This window comes from Talpa occidentalis, unplaced genomic scaffold (genome assembly GCF_014898055.3).
Source record: "Talpa occidentalis isolate TD23 unplaced genomic scaffold, MPIMG_talOcc4v2.1 talOcc4.15, whole genome shotgun sequence".
In the NCBI taxonomy this organism is placed as follows: Eukaryota; Metazoa; Chordata; class Mammalia; order Eulipotyphla; family Talpidae; genus Talpa; species Talpa occidentalis.
In genome coordinates this window covers 45,660,816-45,681,630 of record NW_023601543.1, presented here as the reverse complement: position 1 = coordinate 45,681,630, position 20,815 = coordinate 45,660,816, and the positions used below count along the sequence as shown (strand labels likewise).

The 20,815-nt window shown below is 39.1% G+C and overlaps 1 protein-coding gene and 1 pseudogene across 1 annotated transcript in view; one reads left to right on the top strand and one right to left on the bottom strand.

The window, feature by feature from the left end:
- Positions 1-20,815, top strand: part of TAF1 (TATA-box binding protein associated factor 1) — a 103,968-nt gene that overhangs the window by 69,055 nt on the left and 14,098 nt on the right. Inside the window, 3 exon segments of the mRNA XM_037512272.2 lie at positions 15,829-15,896; positions 16,209-16,325; positions 20,558-20,683. Coding sequence (XP_037368169.1) covers positions 15,829-15,896; positions 16,209-16,325; positions 20,558-20,683 — 311 coding nt within the window.
- On the bottom strand, positions 12,685-13,119 carry LOC119246087 (protein JTB-like; annotated as a pseudogene).

The following is a 20,815-nucleotide window of genomic DNA, read 5'->3' as shown; positions in this document are numbered from 1 at the left end:
GTCAATAACCCTGCTTTCTAGTGTTACCTCATTCTACTTATCATTTAGATTCCTGTCAGATAGACCTAAAAAAATCACTTATTATGAAAAGGTCATACAATACAGGAATATTTAAAGTTAAAAATTAAAGCTCTGCTTACCCTCCCACTCCTATCTCCCATAGTTTCATTCTCCAGGGGTAACCATTTAGTGTGTATATATATCCTTCCATCTTTTTTCTGTACTTGTACAAAACATATGTAATAATTACACATCAATAATTTTTCATTTTGTGTAAAAATTGCCATTTCTACACTTGTCTAATTTCCTGTTTGCTCATGAATATATACTAATTTCACTTTTTTAAACTTGTATTTTGAAATAGTCTTGAGAAATTTAAAAACAGTACAAAGAGTTCTGTTTGCCCTTCACCCCCAACTTCCTCCAATAGTGACATATAACTGTAGTACAGTATCAAAACCAGGAAAGTGAGGGCCTCCCTGGTGGCCTAGGGGTTAAGTCTCCTACAGCCTGAGTTCAATCCCTGGCCAGGGAGCTAACCCACATATGACACAGCAGACCTCTCCGTCTCGCCCACTTCTCCCCTTAGCGGTGTATTTCAGTAAATCTGCCTGTTCTGCCCCCTACTCTTGCTCTTGTCTCTGGTAAATTTTCTCACCCCCTCCTCCACTTCTGGCCTATACCCCAGTTCTTCTACAGACACACAAAAGAAAAGAAAACAAAACAAAACAGAAAGCTGATATTGGTACACTATCATTACCTAGATTATAGATCTTACTCAGTTTGTGCTTTCTTTTAAAAAAAATCTATTTTCATTTCTGTATATGTATATAGTTTCATGTAATCGTATGCCATCATGTAAACACCACCAGTCAAGTATACGAACTATTCTTATCACCAGAAAAGAGCCCCTTGATGCCTCTTTGTATCTGCACCCTCCCCCCCCCACCCACTGCTGTCCTTGTTGCCTGGCAACCACTTATCTGTTCTCTGTCTTTAGTTTTGACATTTGAGCATGTTATATAAAGAATAATGCAGTATTTTTGAGATTGACTTTTTTTACTGAGCATAATTCTCTTGAGATCCATCCAAATTATTGTATATATCAATAGTCATTTTAAAAAATTGTTGGCTAGTGTTCCGTTGTACCAGAGTTCAATCATTCATTCTTTAAAAGACATTCAGATTTAAGCTGCTGTGAACATTGTGTACAGGGTTTGTATGAATGTAAATTTTTGCATCTCTGGGATAAATGCCCAAGAGTATGATGGTAAATATAAGTTAAGTTTTGTAAGAAACTGCCATACTCCTTTCCAGAGTCCCTATAACATTTTACATTTACACCAGCAATGTATGAATGATCCAGTTTTTCAGCAACCTTTAGTGTTACCACTTCTTATTTTAGCTGTTCTACTTCATTGTGGTTTTATTTTGCATTTCCCTAATAGCTATTGATGTTAAAACATTTTTCATGTGCTTATTTGCTATCTGTTTATTTTCTTTGGTGATGTATCTGTCCATTTCTCTGCTTCAGTTTTAATTGTTTTCTTATTAATGAGTTTTGAAGGTTCTTTATAAATTCCAGGTATGTGTCCTTTATTAGACATGACTTAAAAAGATTTTCTGCCAGTCAGTGTCTTTTAACAGTGTCTTAACAATGTCTTTGGAAGAATAGAAATGTTTACTTTTTTTTTTTTTTTTAAAAAGGGGGGAAATTTTTTTTTTTAATTTATTTATTTATACATGCACTGGGTACAGTCAGAAACGCGGGAGGGTGAGAGAATTCACCAGAGCCAGAGCAGGGAGCAGAGCTGGCAGAAGGACCAAAGTACACTGCTGAGGGGAGCAGCAGGCGGCAGGAGAGGTCTGCACGCCATGTGGGACCCTCCTCCGGTGGCCAGGGAGCAGCTGGGGATCGAACCGGTGCTGCAGAGGCCGCGGGCAGCTTCGCCACCCAGCGCTCAACCGTTGCGCCACCGGGGAGGCCCAGAAATGTTTACTTTTGATGAAGTCCAATTTTCCAATTTTTTCTCTTATGGGTGTGTTTCTGGTATATTTTTTTTTTAAAGATTTATTTATTTATACAACACTGGGTACAGTCAGAAGCACAGGAGGGTGAGAGGATTCACCAGAGCCAGAGCGGGGAACAGAACAGGCAGACTGATGAAATACACTGCTGAGGGGAACAGCAGGCACGGCAGGAGAGGACTGTGCACCATGCAGGACCCTCACCCGTGGCGGTGATCGAACTGGCACTGCAGAGGCTGCAGGCAGCTTCTCAGCCCAGCGCTCAACCACTGCGCCACCAGGGGAGGCCCTCTGGTATAGTTTTAAGAAGTATTTGCTTAACCCAAGGTCACAAATGTTCCCTGTTACATTTTCCTTGAAAAGTTTATAGATATAATGTTTTACATTTAAGTTCATGTTCCATTTTTTTATTTTCATTTTTTTAAAAGATTTATTTATTTATTTATGCATACAAGATCTGGGGTATAGGCCAGAGGTGTGGGGGTTGAGAGGATTCACCAGAGACAGAGCAGGGAACAGAACAGGCAGATCCACCGAAGTACACTGCTGAGGGGAGCAGCGGGCGAGCCAGGAGAGGTCTGCTGCGCCATGAGGGTTGCTCCCTGGCTGACCGGGGATCAAACTCGCGCTGCAGAAGCTGCAGACAGCTTCGCAGGCTGTGTCTTAACCCCTTGCGCCACCAGGGAGACCCACATGTTCCATTTTTAATTAGCTCCTATGTATGGTATAAAGTTTAGGTTGAGGTTTATGTTTTTGTTTTGTTTTGTTCTTGGCTGTGCCCACTTCCATTGTCATTTGTTGAGAAGACTATCCTTCCCCCATTGAATTGCTTTGAGTATCTTGGTCACAAATGAGTTGAGTGTGTGGATATATACCCAGGGGGAGGGTTTGTTCCATTGATCTGTGTGTCTGTCTAGTATATTATCATGATTCTATAGCCATAGAGTAAGTCTGATAATCAGATTTCTATCACTTCATTCTTTTTCAAAATTGTTTTCTTATTCTTTTGCCGTTCTATATAAGTTTTAAAAGAATCTTGTCTATAAGACAAGTCTTGCCGGGATTATCAAGGGATTGAATTAAACCTATAGATCAATTTGGGGAGAATGGCACCTTTACTGATCCTATCTTCATGTTGGTACATAGACAGCACTCATTTTTTTTAAATGTCAAGGTATTCCGTAGCATAGATCTATGTATCTTGATTGATTTAACCATTTTCTATTGAAGGGCATTTAAGGTATTTACATAATGCTGGTTTGCAAGTAGTTTTCATTATTTTTATTTATCATACAATTGTGTGCTCATGGGAGCATTTCTTCTTTTTTTCCCTCATATATTTTTTAATGTGATATATATAAAACATCATTGTTCATTCTTATACAATGTTTGCTTTCTCCTCAGGTGTAGTCCCCAGAGAATTCCCATCGCCATAGTACCTTGTGCTCCTCCCTCCCCTGTTTTTTTTTTGAAAAATTTATTTATTTATGCATACAAGAACTGGGGTACAGGCCTGAGGTGTGGGGCGTGAGAGGATTCACCAGAGACAGAGGGGAAACAACAGGCAGATTGAAATACACTGCTGAGGGGAGCAGCGGGCAAGCCAGGAGGTCTGCTGCGCCATGTGGGGAGCTCCCTGGCCAGGGATCGAACTCATGCAGCAGTGGCTGCGGACATCTTCATAGGCTGCGTCTTTATCCCTTGTGCCACCAGGGAGGCCCTTCCCTCCCCTGTTTTGATCCCTCTCCCTAACCCTTCCCAGCTGAATGTTTCTATAGTTGCCTGCCAATATCTTTTGATATTATTTTTTCCCCTGATCCCTTATTTGGGTCCCCTATATTTCTCCTATAAGTGAAACCATCCAATATTTTTCTTTTTTCTTCTGACTTATTTCACTGAGCATAATCCTTTCTAGCTCCATCCATGGTACTGTGAATGTCATGAGTTTGTCTTTTTTGATTGTTGAATAGTACTCCATTATGTAGCTATATCACATCTTCTTGATCCAGTCATCTATTTGGGGGCATTTGGGTTGTTTCCATATTTTACCTATTATAAATAATATTGTAATAAACATAGGCGTGCAGGTATCCTTTTGAATTAATGTGTTTGTGTCCTATGGGTAGATTCCTAGGAATGGAATTGCTGGGTCCTATGGTAGCTCCATTTTTAGTAGTTTGAGGAACCACCACACAGCTTTCCATAGTGGTTGGACCATTTTGCATTCCCACCAGCAGTGTAGGAGAGTTCCTTTTTCTCCACATGCTCGCCAACATTTGTTGCTGAGTTTTTTAATATGTGCTATTCTCACTGGTGTAAGGTGGTATCTCATTGTGATTTTGATTTGTAGTTCCCTGATTATAAGTGATGTTGAACATTTTTTTTAAGATTTATTTATTTACACAAGCATTGGGTACAGTCAGAGGCATGGGAGGGCGAAAGAATTCACCAGAGCCAGAGTGGGGAGCAGAACAGGCAGAAGGACTGAAGTACACTGCTGAGGGGAGCAGCAGGTGCGGCAGGACTGGTCTGCCGCACCCTGTGGGACCCTCGACAGCAGCCGGGGATAGAACTGGCGCTGCAGAGACTGCCGGCAGCTTCGCAGCCCAGTGCTCAACCACTGCGCCACCAGAGGAGGCCCGATGTTGAACATTTTTTTAAGATGTATTTATGCATACAAGAACTGGGGTACAAGCCAGAGGTGTGTGTGGGGGGGGGGCGTGAGAAGATTCACCAGAGATAAAGTGGGGAACAGAACGGGCAGATTGACTGAAATATACTGCTGAGGAGAGCAATGGGTGAGACAGAGGTCTGCCATGCCATGTGGATATCTCCCTGGCCAGGGATCGAACTCATGCTACAGTGGCTGCAGATAGCATCATAGGTTGTGTCTTAACCCCTTGTGCCACCAGGGAGGCCGTGAACATTTTTTGATATGCCTATTGGCCATTTGCATTTCCTCTTTAGAGAAGTGTCTTTTTAGCTCTTGTGCCCACTTTTTTTTTTTTTTTTTAAGATTTATTTATTTATGTGTTCAAGAACTGGGGTACAGACCAGAGGTGTGGGAGGTGAGAGGATTCACCAGAGACAAACAGAACAAGCAGATCTACTGAAATACACTGCTGACGGGAGCAGCGGGTGAGACCAGAGAGATCTCCTGTGCCATGTGGGTTAGCTCCCTGGCTGGGGATCGAACTTGTGCTGCAGTGGCTGTGGCTAGCTTCATAGTGTGACACTTAACCCCTTGCGCCACCAGGGAGGCCCTCTTGTGCCCACTTTTGGACTGGATTATTTACTTTCTTTTTGTTTGTAGATCTTTATGCTTAGTCCTTTATCAGTTGTATGGAGTGCAAAAACTAGGGGGCAGGGAGGAAGGAAGAAAAAAAAAACCTGCCCTCCGCACTTCCATCCCCTCTCTTGGTGTGTGTACTTCCAACTGCCAGCAACGGCCGGATATGGGCCAGACTTTCCAGCGCCATCCATTTTCGGGCCTAGTTGATGGGGGAGGTGAGTTGTTACATACTCCTTAGCGGATTCCATAGCCACTGCCCTGCTTCATGGGAGCATTTCTTTAGGAAAATTTTTAAATATCTTTTTAAAGATTTATTTTTATTTATACAAGAGCTGGGGTACAGGCAGTTGCGCGAGGGTGAGAGGATTCACCAGAGATAGTCTGGGGAGCAGGACAGGCAGACAGACCGAAGGCACCACTGAGGAGAGCAGCAGGCAAGACAGGAGAGGTCTGCCTCGCCATGTGGGATTCACCCTGGCCGGCCGGGAATCAAACCAGCGCTGCGGAGGCTGCAGACAGCTTCACAGCACAGCACTCAACCCGCTGCGCCACCAGGGAGACCCTCTTTAGGAAATTTTGATAGATGTCCTGAAATGGTGCTCTAAAATATGTTGTGTATGTTTATAGTATAAGTAACAGTGAAGGAGAATACCTGTTTCCCTGTACCCTCTCCAACACTGGGAATTAATCAGTATTTTTAAATCTTTGACAGTTAAATTATTTCTGTAAAAATCAAGTATTGTAACAGACCAAATTTATGAAAACCCACATGTTCATTAGAACAAAAAGCAAATCAGGACCTCCCCGGTGGCGCAAGGGGTTAAGATGCAACCTATGGGGCTGTCCACAGCCACTGCAGCATGAGTTTGATCCACAGCCAGCCAAGGAGCAGCCCTCATGGCACAGCAGACCTCTCCTGACTCGCCTGCTGCTCCCCTCAGTCAATCTGCCTGTTCTGTTCCCTGCTCTGTCTCTGGTGACTCCTCTCACCCTCCACCCCCCCATACCTCTGGCCTATACCCCAGCTCTTGTATGCATAAATAAATAAATAAATCTTTTTTTTTTTTTTAAAGCAAACCATATAGAATTGTAAAAGTAAAAAGGGAAAATCTCCCTATCTTAGCCCTCTTCCCATCCCATTCTCCAGAGTAGCCAGTGTCAGGTTGGTATGTAACATTCTGAACCTTTTCTAAATATACCGTGTATATTTTCTTTTTTCACAAATGAAATCATGTATTTACCTTCCACTTTATATTTTCTTTTTTCATCTGACAGTGTGTTATGGACAATTTTTCATTATATGAGTATGTAAGTGATCTTGTTTTAGTAAAATCTGTTTAGACAAATTGTATGTATTTTTCTTTATCACATTCATCCTATGTGACTCAAAGAGCAAAACAGATGAATGTCATCATGAATGTGTCTGGGGGATAAAACTATTTCCATTTTGTTTTTAAAAATACTCTAGCTGAAGTAGAGGGAGATTGCCCAGTGTTGTCATTTGACATTTCATTTCAATGAAAATATTACTTTATTGCTCAAGTTTTCCTTAAATTTGAAAGGAAATAGGCTTATGATAACCGTAACTTATTAACCCTCTTTTCTTATAGTACTGTATTGTGCTAGTAGATAGTGATATAGCAATCTGGCATTAGCAGCATCTCATTGAAAGTCCTGTACCTTAGCTTACCTATTGTAAATAGTGCTGCAATAAACATAGGGGTACGGGATCAAGAAGATGTATATATTACACAATGGAATATTACTCAGCAATCAAAAAAGATAAACTTATGTAATTTGCAGCAACATGGATGGATCTAGAAGGGATCATGTTCAGTGGAGTAAGCCAGAAAGAAAAATACTGGATGGTTTCACTTATGGGAGGAATGTAGAGTGTCCAAATAAGGGATCAGGAAAAAAAATAGTAATTATAATAAGGTAAAAATCAAAATCAACAGGCAACTATAAACCAGAGACATTCTGCAGCAGGGGAGAAGGGAGTAGGATCAAAACAGGTGGGAAGAGCACATGGGACTATGGTGATGGTACATGGGTGAATTGGTGGTGGGTATTTCATGAGGACTATAACCGAGATGAGAAAGCATACATTGTAAAAAAAATGAAGAATGATGTAAAAAATATATAAAATAAAATAGAGAAAAAGGTCCTGTACCTGTGGTGAGTGAGGTAGTATAATATATCAGTAAGCAAATAAACATCAGAAATGCTAAGTCTACAACAAAGGCCACATTTTAAAAAAGTCACTTGGGAAAATGGATTATTTATTAAAATAAAGGAGACACAGGAAAACAAGCTTTCAGCACTGCAGTTTCTATAGTGTATTTTCAAAACAAGTCTGTGGTGCCAAGAGAGATAAAACAAAACCTTACCATAAAGGAATTAAATCATGTTAACTTTCCCCATGTTTGCTCTTTGTAAGCCATTATAGTTAGTATCACTTAGATTTGGGCAGAGTATAAAAAGAAAAGTAGACACAATTGTAGTGACCTGAATCTAATGATTGTTGTAAGCTTCATGAGGGTAGGAACTGTGTCTGTCTTATATTCTTAGTACTTAGGATAATGATTGTCACATAGTAGACACTTGGTAATTATCAAATAAATGAAAGGTCAAAGATGGAGATACAGCATCAGGAAAGAAAGGTGTTATAGAAGCCACAGCATTTGAATATAAAGTGAATGTCAGTTACAAATATAATAGTTCTTCTAGGGTCAAGTCTAAAAAATGTTCACTGGATTTGACAGTTAGCATGTCACTGTTGACTTAATGAGAATAATTTAAATGAAGTGTTCCTTAACACATTTTCTGACATAGTTGCTTCTTTTTCTACAGTCACTTATTGATATTTTTAATTTGCATGTGTGTATTTTCCATGAGGTCATGAAGGGCATCAAGGCCAAGGATCTGTTGTTCTGTTTTGTTTTTTTTATTTTTCATCTTTGCACACAAGATTCTGGCACTGTAGCTGGCTCATAGTACATACTTAAAAATGAAGAGTCAAGGCCTCCCTGGTGGTACAGGGATTAAAGTCTCAGTGCTATTAAGCTGTTGCCAGCCACTGCAGTATGAGTTCTATCCTTGGCCGGGGAGCTAAACCACATGTGGCACAGCAGACCTCTCCTGTCTTGCCTGCTGCTCCCCTTTGCAGTGTATTTCAGCAGATTTGCCTGTTTTGCTCCCCACTTTGTCTCTGGTGAATCTTCTACCCCCACACACACACCTCTGGCCTACACCCCAGTTCTTCTATGCAAAAATAAATTTAAAAAGTAAATCTTTAAGACAAAATGAAGAGTCAAGCCTTGTTATAAGTTTTATTCTGTAGGAAAAATTGTTTGGAGGTATTCATATTGTTATTTTTCTAACTATTGTAGAGATAAGGAGATGTTTAGCCAATGAGTATTTAGCCAAGACTATATATAAAGTTACTAAATAGAATAGTGGTTCATTTGGGAAAAAAGAAACATTTTCAGGTTTTGAGGGACTGTATCAGATAGGTCCTGAACATAAATCCTACCCTTGCCCAGTGAGATTTATAACCCCAGATCCTCTCTGGATAGTTTCTAGCTGCTTGAGTTTCTAGTCCGTTCAGAGTTTGATGAATCAAACCTTTTGTCTTGAAAACTAAATACCTTAATTTGCATTTGATTCACATATTACATGTGAAGAACCTACCTACTGCCTGAAAGATTAGATTCACTTCTCTTTTCACCTTTCTAGACCTAGTTTGAGATAAAATATCTAAGAGAATTGAGGGTACCTAAGCTCATCTCTTTGGGATCTGTGAAGTATGCATAGTTGAATTTAGTATTTCTATTTCCTTTTAAGATTTCAGTATGCAGATATTTTTTTATTTTTTAATCTGGCACTGATTTTTTTCTGTTTCTAAAAAAATTATTTTTATTTATGCATACAAGAATGGTGTCTAGGTCAGAGGTGCAGTGGTGGTGAGAGGATTCACCAGAGACAGAGTGGGTTGCAGAACAGGCAGATCTACTGAAATACACTGCTGAGGGGAGCAGCGGGTGAGACAGGAGAGGTCTGCTGCGCCATTTGTGTTAGCTCCCTGGCCTGGGATCAAATACATGCTTCAGTGGCTGTCAATAACTTGATAGCACTGAAACTTTAATCCCTGCACCACCAGGGAGGCCCCCTGACACTGACTATTTTTTCCAAAAGCTTCCTAGTGCTACTGAGATTTTATTTTTTAATTTTACTGATTCACATTGGAATACATGCACATTCCTTGTATCATTCACTGTCAAAAAGGAATTTATGCTTATTTTGGCAGAGTGCATTTTCTTAAGAGGAAGGTTATTTCTAGTATTTGTGGAAAGGTCCTCAAAGGAAATGTGAGCCTAGCAGGTTCAGAAACTACCTTCTCACCTTGGTTATGCCAGACCAACTTATCTGGCATTTTTTTTTCTGAAATCTTTTGAATACTAACACTTGATTAGCCTCTCTGACTAGGACCATGAAGTTTTTAACTTTCCTTCTCCTCACATCACTAAAGAGGTAAATTAATTTAGAAACAATAGGAGGAGTTATCTTGATTTCATTGAAATATCAGCTTTTCAAATTTGTCATTGGAATTACCACTGTTTAGGGGCATTTGGATTTTACGTTTCTGTAGGCTTATTTGAAGTGATGCAAAGTATAAGTTAGTATATTTCTCTGATGAGACTTTTGTAGTTTCTTTGCCATGATTTAATGAGAGGAGGAGAAAGCAAAATATATTCAGGAAAAAAAACATTTCTTTTTTTTTTTAATATTTATTTATTTATGCGTGCAAGAGCTGGGTTACAGGCCAGAGGTTGGGTGGGGGGTGGGGTGAGAGGATTCACCAGAGACAGAGTGGGAAACAGAACAGGCAGATTGACTGACGTACACTGCAGAGGGGAACAGCAGGCGAGGGCGAGTCAGGAGAGGTCTGCTGCACCATATGGGTTGCTCCCTGGCGGGCCGGGGGATTGAACTCGTGCTGCAGTGGCTGCAGATAACTTCATAGGTTGCATCTTAACCCCTTGCGCCACCAGGGAGGCCCCCGCATTTCTTTTTTTTAATTAATGAGTAGCTTATTCTACTGGGCACACTGATAATTCACAGGTAGCCTCATCTCATATTTACTTTTTAGTCATTCTGGAAATTACTCTTTAAAAACTAATTATAATTTTCTGTCTAGTGACCCTTTAGGGACTGGGAAATCAGCACCCGGTTTCTGCCTGATCTTTTTTCCCCCCACAATAGCCCTAGCGCTTTTATTGCTCTCACAGAGACCCTGCTATTTTTGTATATCTCTTTGCTGGTCTCCTCTTTTTTTCCTAGGCTGTGAAACCTAACACTGTTCATCCTACTTTTAGTAAGTTCCTGATTGCTGCAGAATAGAGAGCAGTATTTTTAGTTTTATGGAGGTGAGTGGTTATGGACTCCTTTGAGAGACAGATGAAAAAACTTGGCTCTTCTACCCAGAAAAATATATATTACACATAGAATTATGTTTACCTTCAGGATGTTCATGAATCTTTTCTCATTATCACCCTATTCAAGAATCCCTGGTATAGTAAGGGATAAAAAGTATCTGAGTATTATCCTTTTTGGGTGGTGGTAACAGTGGTTTGCCACCTCCATCCCCATCTTTCATTAAAAGTATTTCAATGCTGCTTTACATGTAGTGGAGTAACACAGTTAAATAGCAGAATCCCTTGTAACTCTTGAACATGGATTGCCAAAAACTAAGAGCAGACATAAATGGCCAGTAATCAAAACACATAGGCAAGTATATTATCTGTGTAAATAAATGTATTTTAGTTTTAGGTATATACTATAATGATTTTGTATTTGTAAATATTGCAAAATGATCGCATTAAGTCTAGTTACTGTCTGTCACCATATATAGTAAGTCCTCACTTAACTGTAACTTTAAGTGAAACAGTGTATTGATAAAATGAAAGTAGGTCCTCATAACATCATCAAATAACAGGATTTTGTTCAACATTTTATCGAAGTAGTATTGAACTAGACAATATTATGTGAGGATCAGCTATATAGTTATAAAGTCTTTTTCTAGTGATGAAAACTTTAAAGAGCTTTCTGAGCAACTTTCAGATATGCAGTACAGTGTTAACTGTAGTCACCATTCTGTATATTACATCCCCATGACTATTCTATAACTAGAAGTGTGCCTCTGACCCTACTTCACCTGCTTTGCCCACTCTCCATACCTTGTGTCTTGCAACCACCAATCTGTTCTCTGTATCTATGAGCTTTTTTTTTCTTTTTTAAAGATGACTTATGTAAGTGAGATCTTATGGTATTTGTCTTTTCTCTGTCTGACTTATTTCACTTAGCATTAATGCCCTCAAGGTCCATCCATATTGTCTCAAATAGCAGGATTTCATTATGTTTTATGGCTGAATGTGTGTGTGTGTGTGTGTGTGTGACATTTTCTTTATCTGTTCATTCTTCAGTGAGCATTTAGGTTGTTTCTATATCTTGGCTATTGTAAGTAATGCTGCAGTGACCATGACAGTGCATATATCTTTCTGAATTAGTGTTTCATATTCTTTGGATGCATACCTGGAAGTGGGATTACTGGATCATATTTTAATTTTTTGAGGAACCTCCATACTGTCTCCTTTAGTGACTCATCAATTTGCTTTCCCATCTACAGTGCACAAGGGTTGCATTTTCTCCACATCTTGCCATATTTGTTATTTCTTGTCTTTTATTTTTTTTGGTTATGTCTCTGTGATTTTATTTCTTCTTTAGTAATAGGGTTGAGGGAAAACAAGTTTTGGCTGAGAAATAAACTTCTTTACTGGAATTATTAGATCTCAGAAGTTTTATTTTTTTATATTTTATTTTGTATAATTCTTACATCTTTCATTTTTGCACAGTGTGTGCATTTTCATTTTGGTTATATTCTCCGTACAATACCCACCCCCCTTTATTTTGGCCCTAATTCCTCCTCTCCTTTACTCGTCCTGCCCCGTTAGTGTGTCTCTGGTTTATGGTTGCTTGTTGATTTTGAATTTTTCTTTATTATAATTAGTCTTTTTCCTGGTCCCTTGTTTAGTTTTTCTAAATTCCTGCTGTGAGTGTCTCAGAAGTTTTTAATAGGTAGAAAAGGGAAAAGATAGGTACTTGGTAAACTGATATCCAGTAAATTACAGTAGGGAAGGAGGTTATTTTATTCTTTTTATTCTGCTCATCAATGATCTCAGCGAGGAAGATGGGAGAGAGGGAGTGCCTCTACAAGGTCCCAAAGAACTAGAGGCATAAGTCACTCCAATCTACTTTATCTGAGGTGCAGTCTCTTAAGACCCATATAAAAAGGCAGAAGGTAGCTATATGTATTCGATTTGCTTCTGGACCTTTTCCAGAGCCTTTCTGTCCCGCTGTCACTGACAAATGATGAAAAGGCAAGCAAAGACCAAGGCCACACCCACGACAGCCCCTTCGAATTTTCAGAATAAATGTTCCATCAGAGCTGAGCAGCAGCTTTTGAACTCATTCCTCTTAGATGAACTGCATGTGATTTTTCTCCACATACCCTATAGAGCCACATTCGGGTAGTTTTAACCTGGAAACAAACACACAGCACATTCTTCTGCCACCACAAACTCCTCTGCCAGCCAACATGGCAAATTTTAGGTGCTCACTGACAGCTTCTCCTCCTGCACGGGAGCCTCTGCCTGGCAAAGCTTTAAGGTGAAAGTACAGAGCAACCAGCAGAGGTGTTGGCCCAGGGGGAGGCCATGCCTCCCCACACCCGCAGGCATGGAGTGTTCAGTGTCACACCTTGGCTTCCACTCTGGGCACGGCCATCTTGCCCCTTATTTGTTGTCTTTTAAATAAAGCCATTCTAATGTGTGGGGTGATATCTCATTGTGGTTTTGATTTACATTACCCTGGTGATTAGTGATATTGAATATCTTTTCATGTACATGCTGACCATCTGTGTGTTTTTAGAAAAATGTCCATTCACATCTTTTGCCCATATTTTAATGAGATTGATTTTTTGCTATTGAGTTATATGAGTTAATGTTTATTCCCTTAGAGTTCTGTGTTACAAAAAAAATGAGGAGGGGGCCTTCCTGGTTGCCTAGGGGTTAAGTATCAGTGCTAACACTGCAATGGCCCATCTCTATGACCTGTGTTCAATCCCCAGCCAGGGAGTTAACCCACATGGTGCAGCAGACCTCTCCTGTTTCGCCCACTGCTCCCCTTAGCAGTGTATTTCAGTAGATCTGCCTGTTCTGCTCCCCATTCTGTTTCTGGTGAATCCTCTCACCCCCCCCATACCTCTGGCCTACACCCCAGTTCTTCTATACAAAATAAACTGAAAAATCTCACAGTAAAGGAATAATTCTTTAAAAAAGAAAAAAAGAAAAAATGAGGAGGGAAGGTGCTTCAAAATGAATTAAAGTAAGAGAAAAAACTTTGTGACTGTGTGAAACCAACTTGTCCCTCTATTATAAATGAAGAGCATTGAAATGTTGAGAGGTTTATATCAGGTTTTGAAACTGAAGTGTAGAGTAAGGGCTCAATTCTTAACCTATAGGCTGGACATTTAATGATGAGGCAAGTCCCTGTAGTTGGAAGAGCCAGTAAACTGTAGGAAACTGACCTTCTACTGACTCAGTTTAGTAGACCTATAACCTATAAGTAGTTTGTTCTTTGTCATGTGTTACTGTCAATATGAAATCTTGCCTGATAACTTTTGTAGTCTATCTGTATCAGTATCCCAAGGACCAACCTATTAGTGGCCTTAAGAGATTAGAACCCTAGAAACTTGAGCTGTAGTCTTATCACTCAAACAATTCTTGTGAGCCGGCTCACAATTGTGAGCCGGCTCACAATTTTAATGTGTTCTAAATGTCTCGATGGTCAGCTTTTCTTTCTGGTTTTTGTTTGTATTATGTCAGCTTACATGAGGACAAAACTTTCTTTTACATCTTTTAAAAAATAGATGGCCTACACTTGTGAGAGGTTTCACCTGAAGGAGACTTCTTTTTTCATATTTAGGGACCAACTCTTCTGTGCTGCCTTTCCTAAGCCTTTTTTCCCTCTTACCTCCCAGAATTGGCACTTCTTTCTCAGTGTATATTATGTATGCATGTTTTTTTGTGTATTATTTTTTTGTATATTATGTTTATTTATAATAAACATTATATATATTATGTTTTTTTCTTCTTTATTGCACTGTATTGCCCTATTTCTTTTCAGTAAACTAACTTTTAGTAAAGCTGTAAACTTCTTGAGGGATATGGTCTATATCTTATTCATCTCTGTGTCTTGTTTGGCACATAGACGATACCCAGATGTTTTACGAATGAATGGGTCAGTGAACAGTATATCAATGTAGTAAGGCACTTAAGGAGAGATTAAAAACTCAGAAACCTTCAGGATCCAGATATAAATAAGTTAAGCAGATCTGGTAGGACTAGAGTAACCTAGAGAACACAGTCACCTTATGTAAAAGGGGAAGCTACTACTTAGCTCCAGTGCATTTGTGTCTTATGGAAATGCTTGTCACATCTTTTAATTTTTTAAGAGAAGCCAGACATTTGGGGTTTTGCATTATCACAAACTGAACTCACTTTTTATGTGGTCTAGATTGACCTGCAGGCCACTAGTTTGCAACTTGTTAACTAGGCCATATGGGCAACTGTATAGTTAAGAACCAACTAATGGGTAAAAGTATCCTAAAGAGATATCAGCTAAATTTAATGTGTTGGCCTTATTTAGATTATGGTTCAAAGAAACTAAATGTAAGAAAAAAATTATGAAGCAACTGAACAATTTTGAATGTTGACTGACAGTATTTTAAAGAATTATTGTTAATTATTTTAGCTGTAATAGTTGTTTTTTTATAGATTTTATTTTTCAGAGCAGTTTTAGGTTCACAACAAAATTGAGTGGCGGTGCAGAGAATTCCCATATACTCTGTGTGGAGACACATGCGTAGCCCTCTCTCCACCATTATCGTCATCCCCCAGCAGGGTGGTACATTTGTTACAATCAGTGAACCTACATTGACACATAATTTCACACAAAGCCCATAGCTTATATTACTAAGGTTCATTTTGGGTTTGTATAGTATCATAAGTGGTTATTTTTTGAGTCCTTAAAGACACATACTGAACCATATATGCATGAAATGATAGGGTGTGGAAATTTGTTTCAAAGTAATTTGGGAAGAGTGAAAGTTGAAGTTTAAATGAAACATGATTGGCCATGTGTTTATAGTAATTGAATGTGGGTAATTGGGTATATGGGAGTTCATTATATTAGTGTCTCTGTTTTTGTATATATTTGACTATTTGAATTTTTCCACTTCCCAAAAGGAGAGCAAGCGCTCAAGTTAAAGCTGAAACATGATCTCTTGGGCTTAGCATAATGGGACACCACTGCTGTGGCACCAGAACATAAAATTCTGGAATTGAAGTCTACAAAGGTAGTAACATATCCTGTTTTTCATTTTATAGGGCCTGAAAGTCAGTATACTAAGACTGCTCAGGAGATTGTGAATGTCTGTTACCAGACATTGACTGAGGTAGGTGATAAAGAGGAGGTCCCTTTGGGACCAGCTTTCTGGAAACCCTATATTCCCTTGGGTGAAGAGGCCTTCCCTGCTTGTCCTATTTTAAAATGTAGTATATCCCATCTCTACCTCACCACACATCTTTTATATCCTCTCTGCTTTACTTTCCTACCTAGTACTAACTTTTTAACCAGCTATGTAATTGTTTATTATAATTATTTGTGCCCTGCCACTAGAATAGAAACTCCACAAAGACACGAGTTTCTGTCTGCTTTATTTATTTTTTTATCACCAGTGAATGAATTCACTAAATTTATTTCTCAGTATGATGAGCATTTGACTCAACTTGAGAAGGATATTTGTACAGCTAAAGAAGCAGCTTTGGAGGAAGCAGAATTAGAAAGCTTGGATCCAATGACCCCAGGGCCCTACACACCTCAGGTAAGTCTGAGGACTAGAAAACTCTTAACAGTTTTTTAATTGGTTTGGGAAATTGGGAGCATGTTAACAGATGTGTTTACTGAGATACCCTTCTTCTCTGTCCTTCCTCTTCATATGCCTTTCGTGTGCTTTCTTGTCTTCTCAAAGGCTAAGGTGAGTGAGGACCAGTGGGTCTTGGTGGCCTTGTTGAATTCAGAAGAGGCAGGTGTGGGATGAATGAGTGGAATGGGGTCTTAGTTGTTTAGTCAATATTTGGGAATACTAGATTTCTGACTGCTATGGCCAAAGGCATCCTCTGAATCTCTGGTACTCCCTTGTCCATGAATTGAGGCTATAGGACTTCCCTGGAGTATAGACTTCACAGCTACAAACATGGGCCACATTGTTCCCGTGCCTTATAGATACCTGGTTATTCGTTCCTTAAAGAGAGATTACATTGTAACTCAGGTGTCACCCATTTTCCTGGATTGACACGACAGATAATACTTACAATCTTAACTTTACATGGTAAAAGACTGGTGAGCAGATGAATAAGAATTTTTTTCTTTCTGTTGAATGCTAAGTGTATTTCATTTCTGTTATACTCTTAGAAGGCGGGCATATTTGAAGAATAGGACTTACTAGAATTTAGCTGGTGTTTTTGGTTTCTGTACTGGAGGCACTATGGCAAAGTGGAAAGTACTTGAAGTTTGGTATAAAATAGGCCTGGGTTTGAATCTTAACTCTGCTGATATATGGCTTTGTGAACCTGGAAATACAACTTAACCTCTCTAACTCAGTTTCCTTTTCTCTAAAATGAGCTTTTTAAGATTGTTGTGGACATTTGATGAGTTCATTTTTCCTGGCACATAGATGTTCAGTAAATGTTTTCTTGTCTGTATGAAAATTGTCTACAGAGTCCTCATAGGTGCTATCGAATTCAAGCAAATATTTTAGAGCAAAATTCTCCTAATCCCCACAGGAAATTATTTTTTTTCATTCTACTTAGGTTTCGTTCTGAATTGATAATGTGATCTCTGTTAAGTTATTGCTGTTTCTCATTCATGCACTCTCCCTATCTATCTTTTACTTTCGCCTTTGTCCCAAAACGTAGATTTCTGAGGGGCCAAATATATAAGAACCCTAAGATACTTCTTCCAGGCCCAGAACAAGAGTGTGGACAAATTGGGTTGGGATAGGGGGTACTTGGGTGAGTGATATTACCCAGGAAGGTCCTATTTGCTAATAGGCCCACAGCTCCCACAAGGCCATTTCTGGTAAGTCAGAGTCTGGGTTTTAGCCCTCATTCCCCAGGAGAACCTAGCCACTGAGTGGTACATGGTTTTCTCTAGTCTATGACAGCCGAAGCCTAGTCCTTTGGTGAGTCAAAGCCTTAGGCCCAAACTCATCTTTTCTTTCTTCCTCCTCCTCCCATATGATCTTAAACGATTGAGAAAAACTGGCAATTGTTCTCTCTCCTGAGCATTAGCTACTGTTTGGTGCAGTTAGAGGGTGTCTTCTATGAAGAGAAGCATGTAGATAGTACCTCTTTGTTAATTCTAGTTCACCCTCTCATCCCCTTCCTTCATTTTAAATAGTAAGTCCAATTTTACTACCTCTTACTGTGAAGAAGATGTAAGTGCCTGACCATCCTTAACCTTACTATTGTCAAATCCAAATGTGATTAGAGAGTATTTGTGTAAGTTTAACTTATCATAGTACAATTCTGGTTGCAGCATAACAGTAATCATACTTTATTTCCATCTAGCTTGTATTACATCATAATTCAGTTTAACAATTTATCTGAAACTGTTCACCTTGCAGTTCCCTACATAGTCTTTCATTTTCTGATTTTCTCCTCTGTTCCACAATTAGTTTATCTGCTCTGTGATGCTTTGGATTCTATTTGGCCTTTCTTTCTCCAAGCTCTCGTCTCAATCAGCCTTGCCCATTTGCTTAAAAAAAAGCAAGGTAACACACATGTGAGTTTTTATTGATAAAAGTAACATGGTCATTGGGGAAAATTGGAAAATATAAAGAAATAAATTACCTAAAATCAAGTTCACCATTCAAAGAACCTCCCACTGTAAGCATTTTGGTTGTTTCAAAATGTGTGATGTGTGTGTGTGCTCATGCATATTTATAGATACCTCTTTTTCTAGGTAACATTAGTTTGCAATGCTATATAGGGATCAAGATTACATTTTCTCACCACACCTACCACCAAATGTCCATCCACCTAGACAATTTTAAAGTGAGATTGGTCAATACAGTTTGTGTCTTCTTTTCACTTCATTATATCATCAGCAAATTCTTTCATTAAATAGTCTTTGAAAACATAACCTTTTTTTGAGATAACATTGGTTAACAACACTATACGATTCAGAGGTACAGGTTCATAATTCTTCAGATGTATGTTACCACACCACATCCATCACCAGGTTACCCATAGCCCTCTATCATAGCCCATTGGGCTCCCTTCCTCCTTTTGCTCTGAACATTCCTCTTCCCCCTCTGATAACCTCAATTTTACAGTCAGATTTCTAGAATTTGTTTTTGATTTGATCTTATTTGGCCCTTTTTGTTTTTCTGTATTCCACATATGCTTGAACCATCTGGTATTTGACTTCTCCTTATGACTTACTTCACTTAGCATAATCTCCTCCAGTTCCATCTGTATTGTTGCAGGTGTCAAAATTTCATCCTTTTTGTAGCTAAGTAATATTCCATAGTATGTTTATACCATGTCTTCTTAGTCCACTCCTGTTGGGCAAGGTTGTTTTCATAGCTTGGCTATTGTAAATAGTGCTGCAGTGAAAATAGGAGTCCATATATCTCTTCTAATTAGTGTTTTTTACAGTCTTTGGATAGATATCTAGGAATAGAATTGTTGGATTATATGATAGATCTGTTTTTAATATTTTGAGAAACCTCAATATTAATTTCTGTAGGGACTGGACCAGTCGACATTCCCAGCAGTGTATGAGGGTTCATTTTTCTTCACACTCTTGCCAGCATTTGTTTCTAGTCTTTGATAGGGGCAGTTCTCAAAGGTATGAGATGGTATTGCATTATGGTTTTAATTTGCATTTCCCTGATAAGTGATGATGAACATTTTTTCATGTTGACCATCTGTATGTCTTCTTTGGAGAAGTATTTATTTAGTTCTTCTGCCCATTTTTGATTTTTTTTTTTTTTGAGTTGTGTGAGTTCTTTGTAGATCCTGGCATTAGCTCCTTGTCAGATGTATAAGAGCAAATATTTTTTTCCCATTCAGTAGGATGTCTTTTCGGGGAAACATTTTCTTTTTATTAGCTGCATATTTCTACTCTCAGCAAGCTTGCTATTTTTCCTTTTCTTTTTTAAAGATTTTATTTATTTTTGTGTAGAAAAATTAGGGTGTAGGCCAGAAGTACAAGGGGGGTGAGAGGATTCACCAGAGACGAAGTGGGGAGCAGAACAGACAGATCCACTGAAATACACTGCTGAGGGGAGCAGTGGGCGACACAGGAATGTCTGCTGCACCATATGTGGGTGCAGCTCCCTGGGTAGGGGTATAAAACCCAGGCCGTTGTGGTGATAGCACTGACTTAACCCTTATGCCACTAAGGTGGCCCCCTTAAACATATCTCTTTAATTCTCCCAATAACTTTGTGAGGTAGATATTATCATCTGTGTTTTACAGTTGAGGAAACCAAGGTTTAGAGAGATTAAGAAATTTGTTAGTTACTCAAGAAGTGGTGGAGCCAGAACTCAAACCCAGGACAGTTTATTCCAAAATCCATGTTTTGTTTTGTTTTTTTTACCACAGCCATTTTTGCCTCATACTGTCCTCTGATGAGCTCATAAGCTATTAACCCATTACCTTGTTCTTGTTACAGCAATCCCATTTCCTAGTAAATATCACTAAGCCAATCAAAGTGGTGCTGGTATGAAGTCTTGGGTCTAAAAACAGTAAGACAAGGCTTAGCAGAAACTAGGTTATTGACCAAAAGATTGTTAGAACAAAGAATTGTCCCATAGCTTCATTGATTTCCTGCTTCAGGCTTTGACCATATACATCAGATGACTCTCTGCTAGAATGAGCAACATTTGTAAAATTCCCAAAAACCTGTCCATAAAACCATCAAACTATGTTTTTTCTTCAGATAGATTGCTCTGCATGACCCTTTTCTGCAGTGAATGCTCTGAAAGGGAGTTCTCTGTTTCCTACTCTCCTAAATAGAAGCTAAGTTGTATTATTTGTACCACAGCCTCCTGATTTGTATGATACCAACACATCCCTCAGTATGTCTCGAGATGCCTCTGTATTTCAAGATGAGAGCAATATGTCTGTCCTGGATATTCCTACTGCCACCCCAGAGAAACAGGTGACACGGGTAGGATGTTCTTTCTCTCTTTGTGAAATTGGTAGTAGTATACTTTGGGATGGGAGGTTGGGAAGTGGTTATGGTGATATAAGTGTGTGTTAAGGATGATTGAGCCCCTTAGTCTGGGAATGAAGACTTAGA